Source organism: Panthera leo, chromosome A3 (genome assembly GCF_018350215.1).
Source record: "Panthera leo isolate Ple1 chromosome A3, P.leo_Ple1_pat1.1, whole genome shotgun sequence".
Classification (NCBI taxonomy): Eukaryota; Metazoa; Chordata; class Mammalia; order Carnivora; family Felidae; genus Panthera; species Panthera leo.
This window is the reverse complement of record NC_056681.1, coordinates 6,532,019-6,559,216: the sequence shown is the minus strand read 5'-3', so window position 1 is coordinate 6,559,216 and position 27,198 is coordinate 6,532,019. Positions and strand designations below refer to the sequence as shown.

General features: G+C 50.2%; 1 protein-coding gene and 1 long non-coding RNA gene across 2 annotated transcripts in view; one reads left to right on the top strand and one right to left on the bottom strand.

The window, feature by feature from the left end:
• The window catches only part of LOC122215386, a 51,791-nt gene extending 41,801 nt beyond the window's left edge, over positions 1-9,990 (bottom strand). Inside the window, exon 1 of the long non-coding RNA XR_006200342.1 lies at positions 9,631-9,990. This is a non-coding gene — a long non-coding RNA (uncharacterized LOC122215386). The remainder of the gene's footprint in view (positions 1-9,630) is intronic.
• Positions 9,991-17,463: 7,473 nt separating this feature from the next.
• On the top strand, positions 17,464-26,939 carry FAM210B (family with sequence similarity 210 member B). Its single transcript, XM_042930621.1, has 3 exons — positions 17,464-17,684; positions 23,969-24,144; positions 24,599-26,939. The coding sequence occupies exons 1-3, from the start codon at positions 17,499-17,501 to the stop codon at positions 24,813-24,815; spliced, it is 579 nt and encodes a 192-aa protein (XP_042786555.1). The 5' UTR covers positions 17,464-17,498; the 3' UTR covers positions 24,816-26,939.
• The last annotated feature ends 259 nt before the right edge of the window (positions 26,940-27,198 follow it).

Sequence of the window (27,198 nt, the reverse complement as noted above, 5' to 3'; positions counted from 1 at the left end):
GACAGCTCAGAGCCTGGAGCCGGCTTCAGATTCTGTGTCTCCCTCTCTCTCTGCCCCTCCCCTGCTCAGGTTCTGTCTCTTTCTGTCTAAAATGAATAAACGTTAAAAAATGTTCTTTTAAAGAGATGGAGAAAAGTACAGGAAAGCTGGTTTAAAACTTTAATGTAAAACAGGTCTGTAACAAAAATCAAGGATGAGAAGAGGGATAGCAAGACACAGTGGTTGTTTTAGAAGCTTGTTTTCTTATTTGCTGACCAGTGTTGCTTCTGATCATTTTGAATCTCCTCCCCCTGTGATGTGTAATAAACACCTTCACTCGTTATCAGTAAGTTACTTTTTATCAGGGCAGGGGGGAGGATAATGGTTAAGGTCATTGCCTCCAAGACTAGATGACTTGGATTTGAACCCAAATTCCAGCTCCTATGAACCCCAAGCTCAGTTCCTCCTCGGGGAGAGATGGGTAATTACAGTCTCTAACTTAGAGAGCTGCAATGAATCTTAAATGAGTAGATATTTTGCACATCTGGGGAACGACTGTTAACAGGTATGAGGTTTCTTTTCAGGGTGATGAAAATGTTCTGAAAGTAGATAGCCATGATGGTTGCACAATTTCCTGATATACTAAAACCACTCAATTGTGGGCTTTAAAAGGGTGAATTTTATGTGGCATATGACTTGTATCTCAAAAACATATTTTGAACAGCACTTAAAACCGTATTTGGCTAAGTGCTAAGGAAGTGTTCAGCAAATAAACTAAAATAAATTGAAAAAACATTAAGTTATTATTTCAGATTTAAAAGTCTTTGTTCTTCCATTCCTCCAGTCTCCCACCGCAGGGGATTGTTCAGAGTCTGCTTCACTCCTGCAGAGCCTTCATCTATACCCGTCCCCTCCCAGGTGGCTCCCTTCCAACTCCAAATGTCCCTCTTTGTGTCGCATAAATACCGCTCCCCTGAGGCCCTGTGCCCCAATTCAGCACCACACTCATTTTTGTGTATCCGGATCAAGAAACAAAATGCCTTCTATTTAACAAGATTCCACCCTAATTAAAAAGCAATTGTGGTTGGGACTCCTGGGTGGCTCAGTTGGTTAAGCATCAGTCCCTTGATTTCAGCTCAGGTCATGATCTCACAGTTCATGGGGTCGGGCTCTGCACTGACAGTGTGAAGCCTGCTTGGGATTCTCTCTTCCTCTCCCTCTCTCTCTCTGTCCCTCCCCTGCTGGTTCTCTCTCTCTCAAAATAAAAATAAATGAAAATCGTTTTTAAAAAAGCAATTGTGGTTTATGTTTTCCTTTTACTTACAAAAGTTATTGTGATAGAAATTATATATTTTTTAATTTCTTAACGTTTATTTATTTTTAAGAGACAGAGAGAGACAGAGCATGAGCAGGGGAGGGGAAGAGCAACAGGCAGACACAGAATCCGAAGCAGGCTCCAGATTCTGAGCTGTCCACACAGAGCCCAACGCGGGGCTCGAACTCACCAACCGCGAGATCATGACCTGAGCTGAAGTCAGATGCTTAACCGACTGAGCCACCCAGGCGCCCCAGAAATTATACAATTTTAATGGAAAGAACTCAGAAGATAAAGTGGAAAGGAAAAACTGGATTGATTAGCTAAAGATTGAGAAAGCACAGATGGCTCTGAAAACCAGGATCTTTTACCTTCTCATCCACCTTTATAAAAAAAAAAAACCATAATTTTGGCCCCAGACCTTTGTATTTACTGTTCTCTCGACACAGAATGCTTTTCCAACAAGTTGCCACATGGCTCACTCCCACACTCCACTCAGGTCTCTGGTCAAATGTCACCAATCCACAGCAGCTCAGGATTCCCGGACTACCCACGCTCCCTCGTGCTGTCTTTCCTCTCTACAGCTAGTCTTCCGATCGTGTATCCCACATACTGTAGTATCTACTTATTTACTGTCCCACTTCTTCCCACTAGAACATCAGCTCCCTCAGAGCAGTATTTTGTCTTCTGTCAATCTCTGTGGTGGCCCTAGCACCAAGAACGGTGCTTGATACATACAAGACACCCAGTAAATATTCACTAGACGAATGAATGAACAAATAAATGGATGATGCAAGAAGCCAACATCCAACATGTATTCCAGACAAGGGGTAATATTTTGCAGAGATGCTGTCACTGTACAATGGGTGGCACTTGGGCTCATCTGTATCATTTCCCCGGGTACCATGGAGACTTCTAAGAAGCCATTGTTCTGGAATAAAATTACAGGGGGAAATTAGTCAATTCAAAAGTATTCATGCTTCCATATATCAACAGAAAAGGGGGGGAGATACCAGTCCCACAGTTGGCATTCTTCTAAGTCTTAAAAAAAACAACTGTATGTTGTCTCTGCTTGTCTTGCCATTTTCTTCATCAGGTTGAGAGCTCCCCAGGGGAAGAGGCTAGGGTGGCAGGGGGATTTAAGACATGACCATGTCTGGGACAGGGTGGTTGTGTTTCCCAAAGTTCTATGAGCTGTCTAGCAAATTACTGAACCCAAGGCAGGGGGGTAATGAGAACCCCAATGTATAGCCAGCTGGTTAGAGCACAGGTGGCAACCTTTTACTTGTGACTGGCATCTGAAGAGGGTGAGTCTTGTGGAAATGAGCCCTGAACCTGTGGGGTCTGACATTAACTCCAAGCTGATGGTGTCAGAACTCAACTGAATTGTAGGACATCCAGCAGGCGTCAGGAGAATTGGTCCATATGAGAAAAAAACCCACCCATCTGGTCACAGAAGCGCTCTGTGTCAGTGGCAGAGAAACATGAGTTTTTTCTCTTACACAACCCCAGGAAAGCTGAAGCAGAAACCCTGGGCATGGGGCCCAGCAGTCTGTGTGCTAACGATCAACAGGTGACACTGGTGGAAATTCAAGTCTGAGACCGTCGCTTGCTCCCCCTGGGAAGTCCCGGAAATGTCTCCCCCTCCTCCACACCTTCCCCTCGGCAGAATCCTTCCATCTGGGCACACGGCACCAATTTCCAACTAACACACCTCACTGCTCACCTCTATAGCTCTAAATAGTATGCTTATGCCATTGTTTTATGTTTCGAAACAGTTCTGATTTTCAATTCCTGCTGACCTCTGAACACAAAAGCTAAGTCTTTCATGCTTGGCCTGGGAATCAATTCGAAATGTTGAAAACCAATAAATAGCATGCATACTATTACAGGACTGTGTGTAAAGAGCACGTACAATGTTTAGCACACAGGAAGCCCTCCACCAATAGCAGTTGTCACTTTTATGACAAGGTGAATGCTGTTCATGTGGCAGCCAGCCTCCAGTGTGGTCCCCAGTGATCCTCACCTCCCAGTATTCACATTTTTTTTAAGTTATTTATTTTGAGAGAGAGTGTGTGTGATGGTGCACAAGTGGGGGAGGGGCAGAGAAAGAAAGAAAGAGAAAGAGAGAGAGAGAGAGAGAGACCGACCCAAGCAGGCTCCTTACTGTTCAGCACAAAGCTCAACATGGGGCTCGATCCCACAAACTGTGGGATCATGACCTGAGCTGGAATCAAGAGTCGGACGCTCAAGTGACTGAGCCACCTGGGCGCCCATGGTATTCACGTCTGTGTGACTCCAAAATGTATCACAGTGAACAGGGTTGACCTATTAGACCAATAGAATATCACAGAAATTACACTGTATGATTACCAAAGCTAGGTTATAAAGAACATTGTGACTTCTGCCTTGTTCTCTTGGGATTACTTGACCTAGGGAAAGCCATCCCCAACTGGCCCACCATGTTAGGGAGCCACTTTGGAAGCGGATCCTCCAGCCCCAATCAAGCCTTCAGATGACAGTGGTCCTGGCCCACATGTTAACTGCAACCTCATGAAAAATCGCGAGCCAGAACCACGCAGCCAAGTTGGTGCTAAATTCCTGACCCACAGAAACTGTAAGCAATAATAAATGTCAATTGTTGTCTAATCCACTGAGTGTCAGGGTAACGTATCTTGCAGCAGTAGATAACTCCTGTAGCTTATCGCAGAGTCAGCCATCCTGTTGAAGAACCATATTTCACAGTACTAGGCTAGCTCTGAATGGCAGTATTTCAGGCAACATAAAGACACGCAACCAGAGGCTAAGACTTTTAGCCTGAGCAAAAACATGGTGTAAATTTTCTGCAAAACTGTCTCCTGATCCTAGTGGCAAACCCAAAGCCAACTCCCCGCGCATTCTAGGCTCCACGTCGGCAGCTCACTGAGACCTTTAAGCGTAGACATTTTAACAAAGCGACAAAAGGGAAGGCTTTCCAGAGCTCACCCTTTACCACGCTGCTGCTCCCCCTCCCCACGTCTTCTGCACTGCAAAAAATTACCTGAATGGTTTGTTAAAACTACAGGTCCCAGGTCCCCATCCACAGGGATTCTGAATCAGTGGCTTTAGTCGAGACTCAAGAATCTGCTTTTTAAAGGAGCCATCCTCCAGAAGATAGCAAATGTTGGTGAGGATGTGGAGAAAAGGGAACACTTCTACACTACTGGTGGGAATGTCAATTGGTACAGCCATTATGGAAAGCAGTATGTCAGTTCCTCAAGAAATTAAAAAAATGAACTACCACGTGATCCAGCAATCCCACTGGTGGGCACAAAGGAACTGAAATCAGTGTCCCAAAGAGATATCTGCATATCAGGTAATGTTCACTGTAGATCTATTCACAACAGCCAAGATGTGCAAACCACTTAAGCATCCATAAATGGATGAATCAATAAAGAAGATGTGGCCTTACACAGTGGAATACCATTCAGCCATGAGATAGAAGGAAAGCTGCCATCTGTGACATGAATGGATTGTTGGAGGCATTATGGTAAGTGAGGTAAATCAGACAGAGAAAGATGAATACTGTAGGACATCATTTATATGTGAAATCTAAAAAAAAATGAGCTTGCAAAAACAGGAATAGAATGGTGGTCACCAGGGGCTGGGGCAGGGCGGGGGAGGGGAGCAGGTATGGGAATTGGCAAGATGTTCTTTAAGGGGACAAGCGTACAACTAGCAGATAAATAAGGTCTGGTGATCTAACGCACAACACAGTGATTACAGTCAACAATACTGTATTATAAACTTCAAAGTTGCTGACAAACTAAATCTTGGGGCACCTGGGTGTCTCAGTCGGTTAAGCAACTGACTTCAGCTCAGGTCATGATCTCAAGGTTCATGAGTTCAAGCCCCGTGTCGGGCTCTGTGCTGATGGCTCAGAGCCTGAAGCCTGCTTTGGATTCTGTGTCTCCCTCTCCCTCTCTCTCTCTCTCTCTCTCTCTCTCTCTGTCCCTCCCTTGCTCTCACTCTCTGTCTCTCTCTCTCAAAAATAAGCACTTAAAAAAAATTTTTTTTAAAAGAACTTAGACAACACTTTAAAAAGTTGCTGACAAGCTAAATCTTCACCACTCTCAACACACACACACACACACACACTGATAAATATGTAACATGATCAAGGTGTTACCTACCACTACTATAGTCATCATACTGCAGTACGTGAGCCCATCAAACCAACGCATCACAGACTTATACAATGTTGTATGTCAATTACATCACAATTGTTTTTTAAGCCATCTCCTTACCCCCACTCAGGTGATCCTGATGCGGACAGTCCCTCTCCACACTCAGAGAAAAGATGCTCTATGGAACGGTGTCTCTCCTCCCCCCCTCCCCCATCCATTAGCTGACCTGAACGCGGCTCGTGAAATGGGAGTAAATCAAAAGTATTTGAGCACAAATGAGCCAGGCCTTCTCCAAGTCTGAAGGCAGAGGACAGCAAGCTGAGCTCCATTATGTAAACTACGTACAATCACAATCCTTTCTCAGCCTCATAAAAGATCCACCAGTGAATATAACTCGGAGATAAATTCCCCTGAAAGAATCAGAGGCTACTCCTACCCCTTGGGTTTTTTTCTTTTCTTTCCCAGTTCTGCAAATCGGAGGGAATTACATCTGTCTCATTATATCAGTTGTTTAGGACCAAGACTGTTTTTAATGGCTCTTGAATGTCTCCCAGACAATGCGGGGACAACAACTTGGAAACCTTGGAAATCTTAAGTGTGAAACAAGAGTCTGGTTTCTTCCCGCTTCCTCGCCTGGTTCTGCTCAGGGACGCTGATTCAAAATACTCATTTCCTCAGCCAAGTCAATACCCTTGATTATTTACCACAGAAGTTATTAAAGCAGATTGATGTGCAGAAGCTTAAACTCTGCTGGTGTCCAGGCTCACTGCAGTAGGTAACGAGATCAGGACTTTGTACCTCACTGAAGCATAAAGATTCTATTTTTAAACGAGACCAAGAGATCACCTCAAACAAAGAAACCCATAGATACAAAAGTTGAAACTCCATATCCCAAGAGGAGAGCCCACCCTGATGAGTGCCCTTTTGAGGGGCAGCACAATAAATCATTTTCCACACTAACATTCGGTTAGTATTTATAAATTCACTACAATTTACATGTGCAAGATTGCTGGAAGCAGGAAACCAAGATCTGTTTCTATTCCATAGGCTTTATGGCAGTGTTTGCCAACTGGTGATTCCTGGGGCCCCATCCAGAACTCAGAAATATTTGGTTCAACCTCTAAAGACTTGAGAGGACTGGTCTCCTTGTTTGTTTCTAAGTCATTGCCAACATTTAAAAATCAGATTTTTTACATCCTTTTTTTTTTTTTTTCCCAAATGTTTATTTATTTTGGGAGAGAGAGCAAGCGTGAGCAGGGGAGAGGCAGAGAGAGAGAGAGAGAGAGAGAGAGAGGAGAGAGAATCCCAAGAGAATCTGGGCTCCACACAGTCAGCACAGAGCCCGATTCAAGGCTCGATCCCATGAAACATGAGATCACAACGAGAGCCAAAACCAAGATTCGGACACTTAACCAACTGAGGCCACCCAGGCACCCCATGAGATTTTACATTCTTTAAATGCAGACAGCAGGCTTGGGTCAGTCAGCATTTTCTGTGCAGCATTCTGTGCAGGGTCTTGTGACCCTGGGGTTCAGGAATTCGGACCGGGCTCGGCCAGATGGCTCTGCTGGTCTGGGCTGGCTTGGCTGTCTTGCTGGGCTTGTTCAGGTGTTTGCAGTCCTCTGGAGCTCAGATGGGGGCGGGACGTCTACGACAGCTTCAGCTGGGATGACTCACTCTGTTCTCCCTGGTCTCCTCTTCCAGAAAGGCCAGCCGGGTTTGTTCCCACGGTGACCATTTTTAGGAGCAACAGCAGAGTGTGCAAGACCCTTTGAGCCTCCGGCTCAAAGTGCACACACACACCACCACCCCTGCTGCATTGCACTGGCCAAAGCAAGTCACGGGCCAGCCAGAATCAAGGGGTGGAAAACAGACCTCACCACGGAACGAGAGGGGGAGAATCTGCAACCACCTTTGCAATTTGCCACGCAGCTTATCTTAAGAATTCAGGAGACAGGACCACCTGGGGCACACGACGTACCGGAACCAGAGGCAGCTGCCCCCTTAGATGGGTATGGTGGTTTACACAGGGTCTGTCCCTGTGGGGGAGGTAGGGTTTGCTATTCCTGATCCCAGGATGACCTCCCACCCCATATACCCCAAAGACCCGTCCCCAGCCACGAACACAGCTGCTGTGCAGTACCCCAGAGTCACTTTTCGCTCCTCAGAAAACATCCCCTTTCTCTTTATCCTGTTTCTTCCAACACCCCCTCATTGCTGCCAATAAAGATCCCATTTTCTGCTGGGAGACTCAGTAGGGGGAGGGGGGGGACATGGAAAGTGGGAAGGAGGATAATTACCCAATAGCTGGGAGACTTAGGGAAAAAACGACCTTGGAGCCAGACCACTCGGGGTCCCCTCCTGGCTCTACCTCTCCGTTCACTTTGTCTGTCTGAGACTCAGGTCCTCTTCTGGAAAATCATACCTGCTGCGTTCACATACTTCTCCCTGAAGACATTATGTCAATTGATCTATTCATCTTGCCTAAGCGTGGACCCATGCTGGTGTAACAAAAAATTTAAACACAAAAGGACAACGACCCAAAAAAGCACTCAGAGGAATGAGTGGTAAGGTTATTTCCACGTTGAGCCCTGAATTTAAGACGGGCTTCCTACAAAAGGGAATTCGCGACTCGTCTGCGTTAGGGAATGCTGAACGGGCCAGAGATTCCATTGCCCAGGGAACTGAATTCAGCAGCCGCATCTGCAAACGGTAAGAAACTCGCCCCAAACCGAAGTCCTGGCAGGGGCCTCGCCTCTCCGCGCTCGGAGCCTCGGGAGGGCCTGCAGCGCCACCTGCTGGGCAAGGACGCTCAGAACAGGGTTAGGCGTGCGCCGGGCCACACTATAGAGGGTGAAAAAACTCGAGGGTCCCTCACTGGGAACCACCTGCACGTACCACTTGGCTGCAAAACAGCGGGACTCAGGTGCCCTGACGCCCGTCCTGAGGCCGAGCCACCTTCGAGTGCAGACTGCCCTCGTGCACGAGCACGCAGTCAGCCCCGGAGCGTGCCCCAGATGCTGCGGGTTAAGGCTTCAATGAACTCGCATAGCTTGGGAAGAAAGGAAGCCCCCCCCCCCCCGACCCCCAACGTCAGGGAGGGCCCTGCAGCCCCAGATATCCTTCCCCTAACCTCCCTAAGCCTTAACTGCCTCGTCTGCAAAATGGAAATGATGAGAATACCCACCCCAGGGGTTGCATTGAGGCGTAAACGTGACGATCCATAAAAAGCACCCAGAGCCTGGCAGCTATCAACGTCAGGCCGGAATCTCCTCTACGGAATAGTAATATAATAACAAGAATGAGGAGTAGTGGTCCTCCCATCCTCCGTCCTCCCGGAGTACAAGAGCAAACACCATGGATTTACTATGTGCTAGGCTCTCTTCCAAGAACCTTACCTCCACCGAACCTCAAGCATTCCCATAAAGTCGATAATATTATTATCTCCATTTCACAGAGAAGGAAATAAACTCGGAGAGGTTAAGTAACTTGGCCAAGGCCAGCTAACAAGGCACTAGCAGTACTAAAAGTCAAACGCCAGCAGCCCGCATCTGGAAGCGATAAAAACCGTCATTCCTGGAGACGTATTGGCAGGTCAAATGCCTCCCCACCTGCCACCCTTTTTCTTGGAAATCTATTAACAAAGGGGAAACTAAGCAAATCAAATGGCTTTGCCCCCCACCCACCCAAGACCCCTCCAGGATGCTTTCCGTGCCTGCTGAGTTCCTCGTTGGCGTGGTGGTCCTGGGTACTTGTCACCGTCTTACAAAGAGAACATGGTGAGGATGTACCAGGCTAAAGGACTTCAAATCACTTGCTTGTCACTCCCACAAACCAGTCGGTGGCGGTGCCAGGCTAGAGCCCAGTGTTCTAGGACACACTGACCCAGGTCAAAACCGGACGGCGGAACGGTGCCCAAAGCTCGAGGCCAACCGCGGAAGGCTAACGAGCAACACTTCCAAATTGCTAGGAGACAAATGAGCGATTGGTGCGCGCGCACGCATTTCCGGGTCATCCAAGTACCAACATCACTTTAAAATGTCCCTGCGTGTGGAAGCCTGAGAACTGGCCCAGCGTGGCTGGCTTCCCGGACGAATGGGACTCCGTTCCCACTGATGTCTCTCGCAAACCCTGGAATATAACCTTTCCAAAGGGAGAATCTTGACTTACCCCACCAGGCGGCTCTTCTTTCGTCTTCCCCACTCAGTTGATGGCCCGCCGCCCCTCCGGAGCTGGGGGTAAAGTCCTGAGCCCTGCAGGTGCCAACGCCCGGGTCCCCCTGGCATCCGAAACCGGCCAGCGCACGGAGCGCACGCAGCACAGAGAGACACGGGAGACGGAGGCAGGCCACCCCAGGGGCAGTTTTAAGCAGCCAGGGAACCTGGGGAGGGGCACCTCTCCGCCCCCACCGCCAGAAGCTTGCAGTTTATACAGAGGCCTCAACCGAGCTCAGCCAGCGTCAGGACGGGCTCAACACCACCTGCCGCCCTCCAGGCCGCAACGGTGAAAATGGCTCCCTCCCCAGATCGGTGGGCGGGGCCAACTCCAGGGTCAGGGGCGGGGCCAGGGCTCTCCAATTGCCGGGTCGATCCGGGGTCACGTGCTATCGGCGACCTCGCGACCTCGCCCGACAATCCCGGAGTCCTCTCTGTCCTCGCCCCAGCCCAAGTCTTCCCTCGTGCATCTGGTGTCCTCCCACGTGGCCCCCACGTCACCAGCAGAGCCCAAGGCACGTTCTCTCTCCCTCTCCCTCTCTCTCTCTCTCCCCCTTAGGCCTGCAAATTCCTCCCCCCCCCCCCCCGGGGGTTCTCTGCTTCAGTCTCTCCTCCCCCAGCCCATCTGCACACCAGAAACACAGAGGGACCTGATTAACACGCTCGTAGGATTGTGGCGCTCGTGGGCTGAAAGCACTGCATCGAGAATGAAATCGACTGCTCTGGCCCCTGGCAACTTTTTCTGGCCCGGTCATGCCCCTCACTCCTTGTTCCGGCCACTCAGGCTCCTCTGAGTTCCCTGCCCCCCCCCCCCCCTTCCCAGCACGCCAAGCTCACCTCTTTGGACAGGCCACCCTGCCACCTCCTGTGCTTGGCAGCCTCTTCCCACTGATCTTTGCACCCTTCAGATGGCCAATGCCTGTTCCTCAGGGAGGCCTTTCCAACCACCCAATGCCCACAATTCATGACGCTATCCTCGCTTGGCTATTGGTTCACCGTCCATCAACCCCACCCAAAATGGGAGCTCCGGACGAGCAAGGACCGCGCCGAGCCCTCCATCCGGTAACAGGCGCAATACGGGGCAGATCACAGATGCTCAAGAAATATTTGAGGGAGGAGAGAAGGGAGGAGGGGAAGGAGGGAATGAGAAAACAGTTATAACCCAACAAGAGAACAACCATTAGTTATTGATATAATTTATAATAGCTAACAGCCACTCTTCTGAGCTACACAGTATTCTGAGCACTTTCCATGTGTTAATACTCAGAATCCTCACAATTCTCCCATCATGTACCTGCTATCACTGTCCGCGTCACCTAGATGCAGAAACAGAGGCACAGGGTAAGGACCTGCCTCCTGCTTTACGGGAAGAAGGTGACCGTAGCTTCAGCTTGAACCTCGGCTTCGCTCCAGAACTTGACTCTCACCGCCACTGGGAAGGTCCTAAATGTCCATCAAATAGGAAAAGGGGTAAACCCCCTTCTGGCACGGCCACCACAGAGAATGCAATGCAGCCATTTAAAGAAAGATCAAGTCAGAGCACCTGGGTGGCTCAGTCGGTTAAGCATCTCACTTCAGCTCAGGTCGTGACCTCATGGTTTGTGGGTTCGAGTCCCACGTCGGGCTCTGTGTCAGCCTGGAGCCTGGAGCCTGCTTCGGATTCTGTGTCTCCCTCTGTCTGCCCCTCCACCGCTCATGCCGTCTCTGTCTCTCAAAAATGAATAAATGTTAAAAAAAAAAAAAAAAAAAAAAAAAAAAAGAACGATTAGGCTGCTCTGTATTTACCCACATGGACAGATGTCCTTGATAGGATAGTGGGTAAAAAAGCAAACGAAGGACACATTATAATCCCATTTTTGGAAGAAACAAAAAAGACAAAACTAGATGGGACTATTCACATGTAGAAAGCTTCCTGGAAGGACACAAAGGCCCTAACCCTGTTGGCTCCTGGGAGGACCCTCCCTGGTTCTCTTGCTGCAGGCTCAGGGCACAAGAAACTTTTCCATGACATCTACCAGACCAGCCGATCTAAAATCACCCCGCCCACTACTCCCCAATCCCTTACCTCTCTTCCACATGGCACTTACTGCTGCCCGACATCAGAGTATACTTACTTAATGCCTGTCTAGATAAGGGTGAGATCAAGTTGGAAAAAAAGGATTTGGAATAACTGGGTGGCTCCGTTAAGCGACCGGCTTCAGCCCAGGTCATTTCACGGTTCATGAGTTCAATCCCAGCATCAGGCTCTCTGCTGTCAGCACAGAGTCCACTTCAGATCCTCTACCCACCACCACCCCCCCTTCTGCTCCTTCCCTGCTCACTTTCTCAAAACTAATTCTTAAAAAATGTTAATGAATTTTCCATGGTGCAAAAGGAGACCCCTCCTTTTCTTAGAGCATTTCCTTTAGAAAAGTTGAAAACTCCTTTTCTGCCCCTGCGAGATGCATGCAAAGCTTTTTAAAGGTGAGATCATCTCTTGCCAGTTTTACAACCCAGAAATGTGTTTCTTCAGAGTCTGAGAGCCATCTCTTTGACATGTGGACCTACTGAAAGATAGCAGTGGAGGGGAGGGGCTCACTTAGCTGACTAGCTCCCTGTTAGAATCTCAGGCTTGTCATAGAGACACGAGAAGTTTTTCTATCGCTTTGGAGAGAGACAATTAGCAATCACAGTGGCCGTCCCAATTACCGGTGGATTTGAGATGAACTGTGTGTGACACACGGTGCTTTCAAACCCTCTTCCTTGAGAGCGAGTTATCGTTTATCCCGAGAAGACGGGCGTAATGGGCTGCAAATGCTCAGTGGCACAAAAGGGTGAGATTTCTTTCAGTCTTGGGTGAATTGCCTGTGATACGTATCCCATCCTGGCGTAATGTTTATTCAATAATAAAACTGTTTTATTTCTCTTTCCTTTCTGTGAAAAGGTTTTCTGGATTGTCAGGAGCTTTTGTTTTAAATTATAGGTCCCCAACATCTCTTCCCCAGTAGAGCACAAGCTCCGCGGGACGTTGTGTCTTCCTAGGTCACGAGTGTGCCCCCAGCACCTGGAATGGTGCCCCGCACTGAGTTCAGGTGTTCAAAACGTGTTTGTTGAAGGAATAAACAAAGTTACCCGCCACCTCACTTGAATTTTATTTCTTACGGTGAGCAAGTATTATTTATTAGGGGCAAAACAAAAAAATCAATCGAGCTTTTAAAATCACCACAATTGCCAACAGAACAGGTAGGCGCTGGTTTGCTTTATGGATATTGATTTTGTGTCCTGTTAGACCCCATGCTTTTCAGATGTGAGTCAGTAGTCACAGTGGTCAGTAAAGCCAGTAGTCAGTAAATCGTTACTAGGAACTACTTCAGACGTTCTCATTAGCAACCATTTCAGACATCACCCACGAAAAAGAAAGAAATCTTCAGAGATCAGAGTCCCGATTAATCCAGATCCTTCCTAAGCACTAAACAGCGATCTGTTTCTGTCTCCAAAACAATCGAGGGGAGAGTCTCAGGTGCATCTCAGCACCTCCAGCCTCCAACAAGCTACCCTTTTTCTCAGGGGTGGTTTTATGAGTAGTGTCTCTCCCTGAGTGGCTTCACTGAACTGGACAGCTCAGGTCCCACGCCCCGAGCCCCCCACCTCCAAGCCTTTATTTGTGTCTCCCCCACATCAATCACCCTCTCCTCAGAATGAATGAATGGATGGATGGATGGATGGATGGATGAAGTACACACCATGTGCACTATGACTAGCTTTCTGGAGGGCACTGTGTGCTCCAGACCCCATTCCAAGTACCCTGTGTGCATAGTTCCTCGTAATGTTCACAGCAACCCTGTCAGGTGGGTATAGTCATCGTTCCCATTTCACAAAGAACTGAGGTTCAGAGACATTGAGTGACTTCTTTAGTCACATAGTGCACAGTAAAGCAGGGGCACGCCCCCAGGAAATCTGACCCCAGAGCCCCAAGATCTTGGCCCCAAACGCCAAAGTGTCGTCAGTCCCCAGTCTTCTACTTACTAGTGGAAAAAAGAAGAGAGAACCCAACAAGGCAGGAAGTGGGGCGGGAGGGTTCAGAATCTCCTCACCACGCACGTTTTCTGAGCTCCCGCCACAGGCCAGGCAGTAGGCGAAGCACTTGAACGCTGGTGTCCAACTCAAGCCTCGCACCAGCACTGAGGTGCTTACCGTCATTGTCCACATTTCAGAGACAAGGACCCCCAAGGCATCGAGATGGGAATGATTTGCCAGGGTGCCACAGGTAGTAAGTGGCAGACTCAGAATCACACCCAGGTGTGTCTGCCCCCACAGCCCACGTTCTCAGCCCGGGTTCTTCCCCAGAGAGATGGAGAAAAGCAGAGAACACGACCCAAAGTGAGTCCAAGTTCAAACAGGGGCAGGGCTCCCACGGGGTGAGCCAGAAGGAGAAAGGGGTCACTCTGAAGTGAGACGCTGCCGCTACCGCTGGTGACCCTTGTCAACACCGGCCTAAGGGGTGCGGGGGGAGCCCCACATCCTAGGAATGAAGGAGTCGAGGGCTGTCTCCGTGTGTGTCGCCTCAATGACTAGAACCGGACCTGTACTTCTCCACCTCCTTCATGCCTGGCACAACACTTAGCAGCACATGGATGCTGAATGCGTAGATGCTGAACAAATGAGCGAATGCACATCTCCCTCCGCACAGGGACAAGAATCAGTAGGTGCTGCCTGACGGAAGCAAAGCCCACACACATCATCAGTACCCCGTAAGGACACGCCAAACACGCCAGTACATGAAGGGATGAGATTATTCCACGGAGAGGGTTACTAATACCATCTGTTGCTGCAAGACATCACACATAATCGGTATTGAAAAAAGGGCTGGGAGACTTGGTCATTAAGTCCACGTTATAAGAGCAAAAAGAAAAAAAAAAAAAGGAAATCGCCTATATATATCCATTATAATCTGTATGAGTCCACTTGGGCTCCCTTAACAAAATACCACAGACAGGGGACTTGAACACCTGAAGCTTCTGCCTCACAGTGCTGCAGGCTGGAAGTCTGAGATCAGGGTGCCACAGCCTGGTCCGGGGCCGGTGACAGCCATCTTCCTGGCTTGCTGGCCGCCTTCTCGCTGTGGCCTTACATGGCAGCCAGAGAGAGGGTGCAGGGTCTCTTCCACGCCTTATAAGGGCACTGATCCCATCACAAGAGCCCACGCTATGACCTAACCTCACCCTATTTACCTCCTAAATTCCTCGTCTCCCAATACTATCATACCAAAAGTTAGTGCTTCGACATAGGAACTTGTGGGATGAGGGGACACAAACATTCAGTCCATAACATCCATTACTAGGAGACTGGATTAAGTAAATCATGGTGCACCAACACCATAGAATGCTCTGCAGCTTTTAACATGTTCTCACGTACACTTTTCACAGCACCCTTTGAGATGGATGCTATGACTCCCACCTCCTACAAGGAAAGAAGCAAAGACTTATTTGGAGCCCCGGCTCAGGGCTGAGCCAGGTTCTAAGCCAGGCCTGTACCACAGCACAGCCATGAATCTAACCACCAGATCTTGAAACAACAAGGCCTTCCTTTCACACAGCACGGTACCTGGCCCACAGCAAGTGTTCAGAATAATAAATGCTGATTGGAAAGGAACAGACGGGATGCACGAAGTGATGGATGGGTGGGGGCACTTGGGTTTGCCTTGGGAAAAGGGGCAGAAACAGAAGGAGGTGGGGAATGGCCTGGAGGGATACAGGGAGGTGGCCGGGGCAATGAGTCAAGACTCAAGCTTCCCCTCTGGGCAGAAAACATTTGCGACAGTCACTGCATAACCTAACAAAGAAAGAGAAGGAGAAGAAAAATGCTCTTGTCCACAGGAAGACTCAGGTATGGCCAGAGAATATGCACTGGGAAAAAAACGCAGCAGTTGGTCCCAAAAACTGCCCACTTTCCATCCTAACACAGTCCCTCTGCCTGTGTGGGGGCATATGGAGCCCCCACATTCCTATAGACACAAGTCACGGTGAGTAATCACAGGCCCTGGACCCCAGAGCGGATTAATAACGTGTTCCCTTGGAAACTGGGAAAAGGGGCTTCTCTGCTGGAAGGGAGGAATCTTTGTCCTTCAGCACCTCACCCCCTTCCATCTCAACCCTTCACACGCGTGCGCGCGCGCGCGCGCGCGCGCGCACGCACACACACACACACACACACACACACACACAGTCAACGTCTGCCGCTTCCCACTTGCACACATTCTCACGTTACCCACTCCCTGCTGCACGTGCACACAGTCCTGTGGCATCATCTGTGAGTTACCCCCCACCCCCCACCCTCCACCACCTCTTTGCCAACAGAACCTCAACTGTATTCGGGGAGACAACGTGCCTGCAACAAAGCCAGCTCGGCTTGCGGTTGCCAGATCCTCAGGTTCCAGACTCCCTTGCAGCTAAGAGCGATCATGTGACACAGTTCTAGCCAATGGGACAGAAGGGGCTTTTCATGGTGGGTGGAAGCGTGAGGGTTCCGGAAAGAGTTTTCATTCGCTGCCCAACTGAATCTAGGCACATCCATTCCCAGCTCCTTCCAGAACCTTCCAGGCAGAAAGGCTAAGGTTTCCAAGACTCCTTTGCAGTTGAGTTTCTGGATGTGAATTTGTCTCTGCCAATTGGTTGCACTCACACGATATTCTGAAGGCGGACACGGGGCCAAGGCGTCGTCCTGCGGCTTGGGCTCTTTGGTGCTGGGAAACAAGTTTGCAGAGACGCGGAGGCCTTCTGCCGCAGAATTCAGGCGTCCGGTCGCCAGGCCGTGGGTATGGGCGGGTATCTGTGGCAGAGACACAACTCCCCCTTTCCAGAGTCCAGTAACCTGTTTTGTGGGAGCTGGAAAGCAGGTGCGGTGGCAGCAGTTTCCTGACCCCCCGGATCACAGCTCTGGCAGTGCGTTCTAGAATTCACTCGTTCCACCGGCCAACTCCTGACGCCCACCTTCCCAGTTGTGGCTGAGGGGGCTGCTTCTCTGGCCGGCCGCTCAATAGTGTGTCCAGAGAGTCTCCTGGGGGCTCAGCCTGCTGCCCACTCCTCTAGCTTTTCTGATGAGTTTCCAAGCACTGATTCCCCGTGCTAAACTCTTTTTTGCCTAAATTAGCAAAGATTTAGAAACATTTAGAATCCTCTAATTTCAACCAAGAAATTCTAAAGATGTCAAGCCTGAGAAGTGTACGAAGAGGCCTCAGGGAAGGCTCTATTTCTTTGAGCCTCAGTTTCTTCTTCTGTAGGATGGAGATCAAAGATGATTATTATCACTATCATCAATTAATAGTTATTAAAAACTGTGGCCGACTGTATTTCTCAAAGATGGTCACAACAATATTTCCCATCCCATAAGCCTTCCTCACGTGACCTCGCCACTTTCCATCACGTCGGAGGAGTCTAACCCCCTTACTCTCGAATCTGGGCTGCCCCCCTGACTCTTGTAACCTACAGAACACGGCAGAAATCCACGCCGCATAAACTCCAAAAGTGGGGAACACGCGCGAATCTCCCGCCCCGCGAACTCCGCCGGGGCCTCCGGGGCCGGCCCCGCCCACTCCGCGTTCGGCTCCCGCCCCTCCCACCCCGCGTGCCGCTCGAGTTCCGGAGGGGCGGGTCTGGTGGGCGGGGCCTGGAGGGATCGGGCGGCTCGGGAGCCGGAGGGGCCGGGTGGGTGGGCGGGGCCTGGAAGGGTTCGCGCGGCTCCGGTCCCGCCCACGTCGCTCTGGGCTCTGGCCCCGGCGGGCCCCGCCCACCGGCGCTCGTTCCCACTCGGGTCCGCTGCGCCCGCCGCAGCGCTTCGCCGCGCGCCATGGCCGGGCTGCTGGCGCTGCTGGGCCCAGCGGGCCGGGTGGGCGCCCGGGTCCGGCCTCGCGCTACCTGGTTCCTGGGTGCCGCTGCCCCCTGCGCGCCGCCGCCCCTGTTGCTGCCGCTGCTCCGGCCCGGGCCCGAAGCCCCGCTGCTGCGTGCGGCCCGTGGGCACAGCCAAGGCCATCAGGTAAGCCTCCCCACCCCCACCCTGCTCCTGGGGCGCCCGGATCCCGGCCGACCTCCGCGCAAGGACAGCTTGGCTCGCCCAGCTGTGCGAGGCCGAGCCCCTCCAGGGTTCCCAAGGCCCCAATCCCTACGAGCCGAGGGAGCGAGGCTCCCAGTTGACAGGCGGAGAAACTGAGGCTCAGGGAGGTCTGGTGATCTGCCCAAGGTCACACGGTCTCTGGCAGAGCCCCAGGTTCCCAGAGCGTCGACCGGCACAGTGGTGGTAGCCCAGAGTATTATAGCTGGGGCTTGAACTTGGTATTAAGGCCTTCACTTGGCTGTCAGAGTTGTTCCCTCTGCAAGTGGCTCTGGAACGTCCTCCGCACTGGGCGGGGGAGAACGGCTCCGGGAGTGCTGCCGGGGTGCTGCCGCCCTGAACACCTCCCAGCACTTGCAGCTGCTCCTTTTTATCTAACCAAAAGACCAGGCCTCCCTGCCAGACTTCAGGCAAGACTCGGGCAAGAAACACACTGTTTTTCATCCTGATTCATTTCAGTTGCCTTCTATGGGTGGTAAGTGAAAACTCTTTCCCTTCGAGTGGTAATACGGGACTTCCTTTAAAAAAAAAAAAGTTACAGTTTTTTTGTTTTTTGGTTTTTTTTTAAGTTCATCTTCTTAAAGAAAAACAGTAGTAAAGTAGGGCGGTCTGGAGACACAGGACCTAACAAGCTGGGACTTGAAGAACCCGGCCTCCTGCAGAGGAGTGCCTCAGGCCTTGCCTGCTTCCGTCCCTTCACCGGGGGATGGGATTCAGCCCCTCCACTCCCCAGCTGTGTGAGCGACCTCACCCCAAGGAAGCTGAAGGCTCTGAGCCTGCTTGCTGACCTTTCAAAGGGCTAAAAGTCGGACCTTCCCCAGAAGAGCTGGGAAGCAGGCCTGAGCACAGTGCCAGTGGAGCTTCCTGAATGATGGTTCCCTGGGGACTCACACCCTGACTCTGCCTCCTGTTCCACCGTCTGGTAGCCAGTAGATCCTGTCTCTAAGTCTTGAGCCCTCTACACATATCTGGCTGCCTCCTAGTGATTCTATGTGGATCAGCCCACCTGTCCCTTCCTCCAGGAAGCCTTCCCTGACCACCAGTGATACCTTGGGTACCTCCACTGCCCTCCCCCCGCCCCCATCGGTCCTGCACTTACCACCTGGAATGGTCTCCTGACTTGCTTGTGTGTCCCGTCAGCCAGCATTAGCTTTGTCCCCAGCCCAGGCCCAGGCACTGGCAGGTTTGTGTATGTGAGCATGTGCGAACGTGTGTATGTATGTGCATGATGTGTGTATACAGTGGTGATGAGTGTGGTCGCAGAGTCCCTGCATTCCTGTCTCTACTCACTAGTTCTGTGGCCTTGATCAGATTCCTTCACTTCTCTATTTCTCAGTTTCTTCGCCCGTGAAATGGGATGTTAATAATTCACATTTCATGGAGCTTGAGTGTGAAACAAGGTAATGTGCGTACCTGGCATCGGGTACGTTCTAAATTAACGTTAGCTATTGTTGTCATTGTCACGGTAAATGTGTAAATCACAGGGCCCCATGAGCTACTGGTAGATGGGCAGGATCCAAGTGGGATCGAACCTAACAGGATGCTAGGACAGAACATACTCATCACTCAAAGTGTCACCTCCCTGAGAAGACACTTCCCCGGGGGGGCCTGAGAGCAGGTGGAGGGGTGCCCCTGTCAACTGCCCCTGGTTACTCACAGGCACCTTGGCTTTGGCCGCTGGGAGTAGGGAGTGCGGCTGGGGTCTCCAAATGTGCCAGGAATTTAAGTACCTGAGAGTCGCACCCGCGTCTGCCTTCAGCGGGGAGTCTCCACTGTAACTGGGAGAATCCTGCCCTTTTCACTTAACCCAATTCCGTGGCCTGCGTGTCACCTAACAGCTGCCTAGCCTGCCTGCACTCACACTACGGGAGGGAAATCTCGGGCAGATGACTGGCTCGCTTTGAGCCCCAGTGTCTTCATTTCTGTCGGTTCTGCTCACGTGCCATCTTTTCAGGGAGCCCCTTCCTGATGACCTTATTTAAACCGGCAGCGTCCCTGCCCACAGCCCGACCCGTCTGCCTCCCCTCCTTGGTGTTTCTCCACAGCACGTGGCACATCTGGCTGCCCTGATGCTTTGCTTCTGTTTATTGCCCCTACCCTCCCACTAGACCCTAGGCCCCCTGAGGGTAGAGTTTTGTCTATCTCGTTCATTGCCGTCCCCTACATTTGCAGCAGTGCCTCGCGTAGAGCTGTTATCCGGGCGTAAGTGAGGCGCAGAGCCTAGTTATTAAGAGCGGAAGCCTCGGAACCAGACTGGGCAGGTTCAGATTCCAGCTCTGACAGATAATTCCTGCGTGACCTTCTGGAAGTTAACTCAACCTCTCTGGGCTTCCCGGATCCTCTTCCGTTAGGTGAGGATGACAGTAGGGCCTGTGTCACGGGGTCGTTGTGAGCATGATCTGCATCGATATTCCCAGGGTACTCGGAGCCATGCTTGGTACAAAGTAAATACAACGTAGTGGTTGGTATTATCGTTACCTAGCGACCCGGTGAAAACAGGTGTCACTCCAAACAATGTGAGCAACTCGTGAACAAAATCTTTGGCTCATTCCTCAAACCCTCCTGCCCCTTCTCAAATAGCCTTTTGTATTTTAATAACTATTAGGATTGAGGGGAGGAGGGAGTCTCTCTCTCTCTCTCACACACTCACACACACACACGCAAGGATGTAAAAGCACTTTGGCTAAGCACAGATGCTAGGGGATGTATACTGTTGTATGCACCCTGGGCAGTGCCTAACATATCATATCACAGGTACCTGAAGCGTTATTTCACAAAGAAATGAATGCCTGAGAAACTCCCACTCTTACAAGTCACCCCCTCCCAAATTCCTTTATTTTATGCTCTTAGCCTCCCTCAGGGTTAGGAAGAAAACCGAATGGCTCACAATGCTTAAAGATACTTCCCTTTACCACGATGAAAGGAAGAAAACCGTCCAAGATTCAAACTCTAGAAAGTTAGCACTGAACCTTGCTGCTGCCTAACAGGAGATTGTCCATCGTGTCTGAATAGTTTATCCCTCCCGTTGTTTTGCAGTAGATGTTGCTTATTCTGTAGCTGGAAGTTTGGCTGCCTCTGTATTTTTCTTTTTTGGCCAAAAGGCATTTTGCCAAAATAGAGGTTGCAAAGAAAAGAGCCCTCAACAGAGACAGCTCCGCTCAGTTCTGGTGAATGGACTGACAGGGCATGATTAAGTTCGGTCGGGCCAAGTGTCAAGGGTGGAAAATGAAAGGGGCTTTCTCCCTCCTCAGCCTCGGAACGTTGTCTGGCACTTGGTCGGTAGATTGTAGATTACTGTCCTATCAGCGCCTGCCATCTGGCAGCTCCCGTCCCAGGGCTTCCTCAGCAGCTACAAGGCGGGTGGGGCCTTGTTTATCGGAAAGAACTTGAGCTCTGAGCAGCTTTCCTGGCCGGTGGGTGGCAGAGCCAGACAGAAGCTCGGAGGGAAGGGACAATCACACGTGCTGGCCAGCCTGAAGGCCCTGACTGGTTTCCCTTCTCCCCACCAAAGCCTTTAAGTCCTGGAAAAGTGTTCCAGAACTTTAGCAATGTTCAGCCTTTAAAGGACAAGAAGGCGAGTCTGACTGCAGAAGTCATGTGGCCTCATGGTGGCCCGTGCAGTGACCCAGCCAGGCACCCACAGCCAGTTGGCCGCTTCCCCAGAACCTCAGTCTCCCCATCTGTCTAAGTGGGAGCCACAGAGGTGCCTACTCATGCATGGGTTTACTATGAGGGGTTTTACGAAATGACACCTTTAAAGTGCTAAGCCTGGGGCCTGGCTCAGTAGAAGGGGCCTATCCTGAGGACACAGATGGTTTTCCTAAAACCTCTCATAAGTGACGCATTACTGCCCATCAGAATGCACTCTCGGGGGCGGGGGGGGGGGGGGGGGGGGGTGCGGTGCCTGGCTGGCTCCGTCGGCGGAATGCCACTCTTGATCTCAGGGTTGCCAGTTCGAGCCCCACGTTGGGTGTAGAGGTTAATTAATTAAAAAAAAAAAAAATGCACCCTCTGAGACCCATGACCCAGTACTGGATCTCAACCGCCCCTCCCCTTTGGTTAAGTCTTTGTTTTCGTAACTCTGCAAGTGGCCTGCACATTTGATTCCCAGGAATGCGAACATTTAATGAAATTGAGATTAATTCCAAGAGCGAGGCTTATGGGTAGGAGCCCCCAGTGAGCTGCACAGCAGGTGCATCTGAGGACAAGGGAAGACCCTCCTGGAGAACATGCTGAGGGCAGGAAAGAGCAGAGAGAGGTGAAGCAGGATTGGGAAGCAGGGGCTTTACCTGGCAACCCCGGGCAAGTGATAACTAATCCCAATGCCCAGGCCTCACCCCAAAGCACAGAATCAGACGCTGCACCCCTGGACAGAGGTACAAACGGACCAGCAGCATCTGGGTCACCTGGGAACTCATACGAAGGCTCCCACCCCGCTTGCTGAGTCAGAGCTTAAGCCCGCAGGGCTGGGACTCCTGCAGCAGGGTAGGAGCGGGCTGGGAGGTCCCCTGCGGCCCAGAGGAACCTTGCAGGGTGTGGAGGTGCTGCTCTGGGTCCCTGTGTTGTTTTATTTTCCCTCAGGGAGTCCTGTTCCTACCTCCTGGGGACGCGGGGTTGTCACCCTCCTCCCTCTTGCCTTTGAAGTGTGGCTCATATGCTGCACACTCTAAAAATACGAGGCAAAAGCCATCCTGCTACAAGCCAAGAACTGGAGCTAACTGACCCAGATACTTTCTCCCAGGAAGAGCTGTGAGACAGGTCATTAGGATTCAAGAAATCCTTTCATAAACAAGGCACTCTCCATGTTGAGAAGGAGCTTTTTACATTTTTTTTTTTTTAATGTTTATTTACTTAGAGCATAAGCTGGGGAGGGGCAGAGAGAGAGGGAGACACAGAATCCAAAGCAGCCTCCAGGCTCTGAGCTGTCAGCACAGAGCCGGACGCAGGGCTCGAACTCGTGAACCGTAAGATCATGACCTGAGCAGAAGTCAGACGCTTAACTGACTGAGCCACCGGGAGCCCTGGAGGTTTCTTTTTTTAAAGAAATCCAGTGTTCCTGGGTTGTTTCTCCAAAACAATCCAGGCCCTGTAGGTGCTCAATAAATGTTAATAGATGCGTCCTTTCTATGCAAACCCCGGGCAGGGCATTTATGGCCCAGGAATCATCCCTCCCTCTGTCCAGAGCTCAGGGGTAAACCTCGATTCTGGTGGTAAATACACCATAGCTTCCACTCCATTTTATTTTGCACACACCGCCCTTGTTTTGTGGAGTCAAGGATGGGTGTCATGTGCTCCGGCTGTGGACCCAGATTACCTGGCTTCTAGTTTTGGTGACTTGGGGCCAATTCTTTGGCCTCTGGAAACCTGTGTTGCTCCTGTGTGATTTAGGAAGAAAGTCAGGATCTACCTAGAAGGCGGTTGTGAGGACGAAAGTCTACAGCAGGTGGAGAGAAGCATCTGAGCCTTGCCTGGCTCAGAGAAGGTGCTTAATAAAGCATCATCCCCGTCCCCAAGTGTGTGAACCCAAGGTTTTAGCTACTGTTGATGCTCTAACAGCTCACCAGAAATCCAGGGACTTAAAACGACACACATGTATTACCTCACAGGTGTGGAGGCCAGAAGTCCAAAATGGGTCTCAGCTGGGCTAAAGTCAAGGCGTTAGCAGAGCTGGTTCCTTCTGGAGGCTCTGAGGGGGAATCCACTTCCTGACCTCCCCAGTTTCTACAGGCCACATGTACTCACTGGCCTGGGGCCCCTTCCTCCGGCTTCCAAAGCCACAGGGCCGCCCCTGCGCTTATGACTCTGCTTCTGTCTTCACACCTTCCCTGACCCTCCTGCCTCCCTCTCTTCACTTATAAGGACCCTTGTGATTCCATTGGTCCCACTCGGGAAATCAGTGATGATCTACCCATCTCAAGACCCTTAACGTAGTCACATCTGCAAAATCTTACCTTTTACCACGTAAGGTAACATATTCACAGGTTCCGGAGACCAGGACCTGGACATCTTGGGGGCCCATCATTCTGTTGATCATACCCGATACCCAGCCTTTCGGCACGCTTAGTGTTGACATGGGCAGGAGCCTCGGCTGACTGAGGAAGGACAGCAGCTGGTCTCTCACTGGGTAGGAAGGAGAGCGGAACCCTGTGCGACACGAAAGCCGCCGATTCCTGCCCCAGCACATCTCCCCTTCTGTGGTCTGTGCACAGGACCCCGGCAAAATCACTGCGACGACAGGCAGGGACGGCGGCAGCACGGAGGAGAAAAAGCCAAGCAAGTCACAGCAGCTGAGAAAGATTTTTCAAGAGTATGGTGCTGTTGGAGTGTCGCTGCACATTGGAATCTCCTTGATCTCCTTGGGCGTATTTTACACGGTCATTTCAAGGTAAGGTCTCTGACAGTAACAGACTATCATGTAGGATTCTTGGTGAATGAGAACACTTTTCCTATGAATTTTTTATACATCTGCAACTTTCAGCACATTTAAATTTTTAATTTTTTTTTAACGTTTGTTTATTTTTGAGAGAGAGAGAGAGCGACAGAGGTGTGAGCAGGGGAGGGGCAGAGAGAGAGAGAGAGAGCGAGACACAGAATCCGAAGCAGGCTCCAGGCTCTTAGCTGTCAGCACAGAGCTTGACGCGGGACTCGAACTCACGGACTGCGAGATCATGACCTGAGCTGAAGTCGGCCGCTTAACCGACTGAGCCACGCAGGCGCCCCAAATTTTTTAAATGCCATAAATCTTAGAGGCAAATTGATTGTCTAATCCCTTGCAGTAATAATCAATCTCTCTCTCTCTCTCTCTCTCTCTCTGTCTCGTTTTTTGCCTCTTCCCCCAGCGGTGTGGACATGTCTGCAGTCCTGCTTAAACTCGGATTTAAGGAGTCACTGGTGCAGTCAAAAATGGCGGCGGGCACAAGTACCTTCGTGGTGGCCTACGCCATCCACAAGCTGTTTGCACCCGTGAGAATCAGCATTACCTTGGTTTCCGTGCCCTTCATCGTCAGATATTTTCGCAAAGTGGGATTTTTTAAGCCTCCAGCTGCAAAGCCTTGATGAACTCTTCAGTTGTGGGCCTGCAAACCTAGTTCTTTTAGATAGAAATTTGGGGTTAGTCTTAGGATATAGCTTTTTGGGGGTAGGGTGGGGACAGGAAGCTAATTGCTATGTTCTCACGAATAAGTTTTACCTTTCCCAGCAAAACCCAGGGTTTCTGTTAATAATTGTAATCATTTTGCTCCACACATGTTGTAAATGCTGTTTATCACAGGGCTTGTATACCTAATCTAAAATGTCAGCAAAACATCACAAATCGAGTTGTCACCTCCACAAAACATTCCTTCTGGAAGATCGGTGGTGAGGTTCTAGTCTGGAGAAGCCCCAGGGATTCATCTCTGCTCCACTTCGCAAAGGGCAGTGATTCATTAAGCTGGTTTCAGAAATTCCCCTTTCTCCAATATCTGCTGTCAGGCTGCCTGCGGTTTAATAAGCAATATTCTGCAAAACAGCTGCCGGGGCCACAATTAATGAAGCAGGATTTAAGATTTCCCAGTAGGTCATCAGGATCTAAATTAGCATCAACACTTTGACACTGGTTATACTTGTTTCGGGGGGAAGAAAACCCACAACTATTTCTGGTGTGTTTCCTTGATCCTCAACAACCTTCACATCTGGACAGGGTGGACGCCTACCTCAGGCAGGTTTTCTCTCATTTCGTGAAACTAGGCCATTTGTCCCTGTTTAGGTAAAATGCAGAAACTTTGTCCAATCCTAATGGCATCACTCGGCTTCGGCCGGGGCTGGTCCACGGGTGAATTCGGACACTGCGCATGCAGAAAGCTCAGACAATCTTTGCTCAATCTAGATCTCCAGCTTCAGACATTCCAGACCTACGGTCACAATGTTTACATTGTGTTGCTATTCCCATTTTTAATTGAGTTGAAATTATGTTCTATAGGAAAAGATTTTGTATCACTGTCTAGAAAGGAAACTTAGTAGCACTTGCTGTAAATGGGAGGCAACTGCGGAAATAATGCAAAATAATACAACCCGGGTGGGGAGGGGATGTGTAATTACTTTCCGTTGAGCCAGTTTTACCCGGTAAAGGGTGTTTGACCTGACCTGAGGTCTTCCCTTTTGCTGTTAAGGATATTAGTTAAGAACAGAAACTCAGGCACACAGGTCCAAATGGAGACTTTTGTCCTTGAAGCAGATAGGAGCAGGCAAACCAGAGAGAATTGCTTTCTGTGGGATCCATGTTATGTACCCTCCAGGCCCTACACACACAAAGCACTGTCCACACTAGGAACCCAATTCAACAAATTCTGCCCTGCCACCATGGTCGAGGGAGTTCCAGGTTTTGTTTGTTTGCCTGATTATGTGTGTGACAGAGAACTCAAGATACCATAAACTGACCATCCTTTTACCACCTGGCTGCTGACAGTTCCCTGGTTAAGCCTTAGCAACCTATGTCCGTAATTTCAGTTCTCTTCCAAGAAGCTCTGTGGGACAAATTCTCCACTTGCGACATCTTTAAAGTGGTTTTTTTTTTCTCCCCTTTTAAAGCAATGAGCCCCTTGCCAAAAGGTTTTACCCATTTAACGTTGGAACTGCCTTTCTGGGATCTAATTCCAAGGACATCTACACGGCTCAGTGAGAGGCCTCATGGAATGTGGGCAATTCCTCCTGTGGCCTGGTCCGTCTACACAGTTGGCTTCGTGCTCCCAACCACCTTCTCTACCGGTCTGCATACCTTTCAGATCCCCAGCAATGCCTATGCAAGAAAAGCTGACAGTCCCTCAGGTTTAAGAGCTGAAATCTGAAACTCTGATTCCATGGAGGAAGTGGAAAGACAGGGCAAGCAATAAAACCAATCATCAAACCAAATAGCCATGGCCTTCTCTCCTAAGTGAGCCCCACCTCCACTCCACTCCACTCCACTCCAGCCGGTGGTCCCAACAGAACAGAGACACTGGAGACGATGAAGTCAGAGGGTCAGGGACTATGTGAATTCACCAGCAAGATGTACAGATTGCTCGTACTTAACACTGTTTTTATGGAACTAGGGGAATGAAACATGATCTATTTTAAAAATGTAAGCCATTGCTCAGCCCTAATTTTTTATCTGACAAAAGGAGCCACTTAAGTTCCGTGAAAACGAATAAACATCTTTGTAGCCTACAGAGAACTTTGCATTCCTCTTCCGGGGGAGCCGGAACCGTTGCCGGTTATGAAGCAGCGCGGCGTGTGACTCGTGTGTTAATGTTGTGCTAACACAATGAGCTATTTTCTTTGCTCGTGTGGGTTTGGGGAAATGGCAGTTTAGCCGGTGTCACTGGTGAAGTTAGTCATGTCGTATGAACGACGCTTGGGTGGATGGTGTGTGAAATATCCTGGGGACGGAGAGGTTGGTTTAGGTCAAGACTGAGGAGCAAAGCCT